The 5,000-nt window shown below is 40.6% G+C and overlaps 2 protein-coding genes across 12 annotated transcripts in view; both read left to right on the top strand.

The window, feature by feature from the left end:
• prps1a (phosphoribosyl pyrophosphate synthetase 1A) overlaps positions 1-2,226 on the top strand; it is a 7,692-nt gene extending 5,466 nt beyond the window's left edge. For 6 of the 8 annotated variants that reach the window (XM_076991040.1, XM_076991039.1, XM_076991043.1 and 3 more), the window contains one exon: positions 927-2,226. In XM_076991040.1, coding sequence (XP_076847155.1) covers positions 927-1,019 — 93 coding nt within the window. In that variant the 3' untranslated portion in view covers positions 1,020-2,226. Of the gene's footprint in view, positions 1-301; positions 490-926 lie in introns of all 8 variants that reach the window. The other 2 variants (XR_013125299.1, XR_013125298.1) reach the window with 2 other exon arrangements.
• A 2,246-nt stretch (positions 2,227-4,472) lies between these two features.
• Positions 4,473-5,000, top strand: part of tbx5b (T-box transcription factor 5b) — an 8,213-nt gene continuing 7,685 nt past the window's right edge. For all 4 annotated transcript variants that reach the window (XM_076991066.1, XM_076991065.1, XM_076991064.1 and 1 more), the window contains exon 1: positions 4,473-4,697. The gene's annotated coding sequence lies outside the window, so the exon portion shown is untranslated. The remainder of the gene's footprint in view (positions 4,698-5,000) is intronic.

Below are 5,000 nucleotides of genomic sequence, written 5' to 3'. Positions count from 1 at the left end.
CCTGTTAGTCCGTCTCTAGCAAGTTCACCTCCACTCCACTTATTCTAAATGAGAAGCACCTGTTTGAGGTCTTTAGCTGCATAAAGACACCTGTCCACCCCACACAATCAAGAAGCTAAACAGGACTGTAAACCCCCCTTGGACTGGAGCTCCATGATCTCATCTAACAAACGTGAGGAGTCAGTCCAGAACTACACAGGAGGAACAGGAGGAGATGGTTAATGACCTGAAAAAATACCTAGAGCATACCTAGAGCCCTCCGCGCCTCAAGTATGTCTCGTCTTGACCCTCCATCATCCAGGACACATGGGAGACAAGCATCCAGACTTTTCTCTGTCCTGGCTCCAAGGTGGTGGAATGAACTTCCCTTGTGTGTCCGAACATCGGAGTCACTTGCTGTCTTCAGACGCCGACTGAAGACCCACCTCTTTCAAGTGCACTTTGCATAATTATGCTTTGTCTATTGTACTTTATCGTCTCTTTCCTCAGGTATTGTGCATAATTGGGTTATAGGAATTGTTTACTGTCTTTTTCCTCAGGGGATGTGTATATTCAGGTATAATTGTTAGGTATCATTTGACTTTCGTCTAGTGGTTTTTCCAGCTTAGAGTACCTTGTGTTCAGGACTATCTATTCTACCTTGGAGATTCCAAGCAACTACATAGCACTTTTGTAAGTCGCTCTGGATAAGAGCGTCTGCTAAATGCCATAAATGTAAATGTAAATGAAAACAACAGTTGTTGTTTGTGCCAAAATTCAGCCAGAGGTTTTGGTCAAGGTTCTTCAAGAATAAGAGAAAATGGGCATTTCAGGGAACACTAATCTCAGAGTGTGTGTGTGTGTGTGTGTGCGTGCGTGCACCCTGTATACTGTTTACTGTTTCATGAACTTGTTTTTGTTTGTTTGTTTGTTGTGCCACCGTACAGGTGATTGACATCTCTATGATTCTGGCGGAGGCGATCAGACGAACCCACAACGGAGAGTCTGTGTCCTACCTGTTCAGTCATGTACCTTTATAATAATCTCACACTCACAATGCAGTCTGTGTTATACCTCTTCAGTTACACACACACACACACACACACACACACCTTATGGATCATGTACCTTTAACACACAAACACACACACACACACACACACACCTTATGGATCATGTACCTTTAACACACACACACACACACACCTTATGGATCATGTACCTTTAACACACACACACACACACACACACACCTTATGGATCATGTACACACTTCCTACATTTATGCTTTTGCTGGAGATCTTCATCATACATCACTATATAATCAGACTGTCTCCAACAGTAATCGGACATACGCAGACGTTTGAGCTGCTTACTGAGTGTTTACGTGAGTCTGTTGTGTGTTACAGACTACATTTACATACAGGTCAGTTATGATGGTCAGTCCTGCAGGACAGACCGCTCCACTGGGTCAGACTGGGACAACTGGGAATTGGCAATGTTTGTTTAGAATATTGTTGCTATGGCAGCTGGGGTCGTTGTTTGTGTCATGGGGAGAAATAACCTCATTTTGTTCTTTTTGTCATTTTTTCATACGTTGTTTTTTTGGTGTGGTTTATTGCTTTAAAACGCTTTCCTATTGGCTACTGGAGATTCAGAGATTTTACAAGTTGAGTAGAATGTGAAAGGTTTATTTTTATATATGAATGTAGTTGCCATGTTGCATGTGTGTATAACTTGCTGTATGCTAATGTGTTCTGTGTTTACAGCCGAGGTGCACCAGGTCTGTGGAGGAGTGTGTGGTGTGTGTGCGAGTGTGCGTGTGCATATAGGTAATCAGTTGTGTGAGTTTCATATGAACATCTGTGCTCCATTCAGGGGTTTGTGTATGCATGTGTATTTGCCAACACCTGTGTGTGTGTGTGTACGCGTGCGTGGTTGTGTGTGTGTGTGCGTGGTCGTGTATGTGTGTATCTGTGCATGTGTGTCCATGTGATCAGTCTTATTTGAACTCTAAGTGACAATGTGGACTTTGTTTTGACTGCAGCATCTCAGTTCTGCTCAGAGGACGTCTTGGTTTATTTGGTTGAATCCTGTTGCCTTAAAGAAATGTGTTGAATTAAATGCATTGAATTACATGTGAAGGAAGGCGGAGCCTGTAGTGGTGGTGATCCTGCGCCACCAATCAGAACTAAGACTGTATCACATGTGAGTACAGAATGGTAAATAAATCATCTCAGAATTAAACCTGTATCGTGTCTCTTATGCTCTTCATCGTGACTGCTGTGACGGTTTCAGTTTAATACAAATAATAATATTAAACGTGCTGGTTTTTCTCTGTATGGAATATTTGTCATGAACACGTGTCAAACAGAAATCTGCTCAAACCCAAAATACAAAAACACTTCTGCAGTGCCTTGGCATTATTGTCTACTTTTACTATTTACATCCTGCCACTAGATGGCGCCAGTTAACATTTTTTTAACAGACGATGAAACGCAAAATATTTTGTTCTTTAATTCTGTAGTTGTTTAATTGTGTATTTATTTTTGATTACGTCATGTGGTGTTACAATTCCGAGAAAAAACTGGAGCATGTTTCGCTTTACTGGGCGACGTAAGGTGGAGACCAATATGCACAATAGTTAATTACTCCTGCAGCTATATTGTTGTTACTGTAGTCTGTATAGTTAATTACTCCTGCAGCTATATTGTTATTACTGTAGTCTGTATAGTTAATTACTCCAGCTATATTGTTATTACTGTAGTCTGTATAGTTTATTACTCCTGCAGCTATATTGTTATTGCTGTAGTCTGTATAGTTTATTACTCCTGCAGCTATATTGTTATTACTGTAGTCTGTATAGTTTATTACTCCTGCAGCTATATTGTTATTACTGTAGACTGTATAGTTTATTACTCCTGCAGCTATATTGTTGTTACTGTAGTCTGTATAGTTAATTACTCCTGCAGCTATATTGTTATTACTGTAATCTGTATAGTTAATTACTCCTGCAGCTATATTATTACTGTAGTCTGTATAGTTAATTACTCCTGCAGCTATATTGTTATTACTGTAGTCTGTATAGTTAATTACTCCTGCAGCTATATTGTTACTGTAGTCTGTATAGTTAATTACTCCTGCAGCTATATTGTTATTACTGTAGTCTGTATAGTTAATTACTCCTGCAGCTATATTGTTACTGTAATCTGTATAGTTAATTACTCCTGCAGCTATATTGTTACTGTAATCTGTATAGTTAATTACTCCTGCAGCTATATTGTTATTACTGTAGTCTGTATAGTTAATCACTCCTGCAGCTATATTGTTATTACTGTAGTCTGTATAGTTAATTACTCCTGCAGCTATATTGTTACTGTAGTCTGTATAGTTAATTACTCCTGCAGCTATATTGTTACTGTAGTCTGTATAGTTAATTACTCCTGCAGCTATATTGTTACTGTAGTCTGTATAGTTAATTACTCCTGCAGCTATATTGTTACTGTAGTCTGTAGAGTTAATTACTCCTGCAGCTATATTGTTACTGTAGTCTGTGTATCTGGTGCATGCTGCCGCACTTGCGTCTTACAGCTCGGTTATTTCCAGGAAGTGCGGAGACCTGCCGGTTGTTTTACATACCGGAACATGCCAAACGACCTAAGAGAGTTTTTATTGATTGATTGATTTCTTGAACAAAATATGAACAAATACTTAATTTGCTTTAATACGTTTACCGTGTAGGCCTATAACACAACACACAAACACACACTTACATGTCTCGCGTTAATTGTTCTTTAATTGGCTCTTCCTGTGAAGCGGACACGGTCCTCTCACGCGCGTGTGCACGTTCAGCAGCATCTCGGCATGCGCATGAAGAATTTCCGTTTAATCTTACCGAGCGATTACGTTCCTTCGTGTATGGAGAATGAGCTATAGTGTTATCATCCACTCGACTATTTATGGAAGGCTGTTTTGAAGTGTGTGTGTGTGTGTGTGTGTGTGTGTGAGAGAGAGAGAGAGAGAGAGAGAGAGAGACCTGTTCACTTGGTTTTTATCCGTGAGAACGTCCAACAGGAAATTGTCCTTTATTAGACATGTAGTGAGATGAGGTGTGAAGATCAGACATGACCTTTACTCACTATTACTGACCTTTACTCACTATTACTGACGCCACTCACTATTACTGACCTTTACTCACCATTATTATTGACGCCACTCACTATTGCTGACCCATCAGTGACCTCTATATCACTTCATATGCGCACACGCACGTGTCAGTGTCACTCCGCTAAACTACCGATAGTTCACAACCGATTTATATTTGCACATTACGATAGGGAACGAGAAGGAGATTCACTATCCGCCTGCCGCAGGCGCTCGGGACCATGATAGGACACCGACGTTTGGGACGAGCGCGAGCGCGGCCGGTTACCGGGGGGGGGGGGGGGGGGGGGGGACACTGGGGGAGGGTTTAAAGGAGAAGAGGAGGACAACTGCGAGAGACATCCAGGACTGGACGACTCATTTCGATCAGCCTGCCGTGTACTAACATCTGTTTTATACCTTTTCTGCTTAAACATGTGGAAACTTTTTAGTGTAAAAAACAATGCATGAAATAATCGCCAAAATCAGCAAATTTCTGTTATCCACCTGTTTTTCTGGAATTTCTCATCAACGAAAGACCACCGGAAAACCGGCCTGCAGTTGATTAAGAGAAGGTAAAATCATTATTAATGGAGGTTAATGGTAAAATCGTGTTTAAAGGTAAATTATTGCGTCATGGTTCGTTTGTAAAATGACAGCAAATGTTAGACCGGGTGGTTGTAACAATGTTTGCTTCAGCATCTGGAACTCACTGAATTCTAGAGCTAGACTTCTCAAACTTTTAGTACACCCATTTGTTTACTACAAATTACTACAAACCCATTTGTTTACTACCTGTGTAAAGAACCTGCAGGTCAAATAATAAACAACGTCAATGTGTGTGTGTGTGTGTGTGTGTGTGTGTGTGTGTGTGTGTG

This window comes from Brachyhypopomus gauderio, unplaced genomic scaffold (genome assembly GCF_052324685.1).
Source record: "Brachyhypopomus gauderio isolate BG-103 unplaced genomic scaffold, BGAUD_0.2 sc80, whole genome shotgun sequence".
Classification (NCBI taxonomy): domain Eukaryota; kingdom Metazoa; phylum Chordata; class Actinopteri; order Gymnotiformes; family Hypopomidae; genus Brachyhypopomus; species Brachyhypopomus gauderio.
The sequence above is the reverse complement of the archived record's forward strand: the minus strand, read 5'-3'. Positions and strand labels throughout refer to the sequence as shown.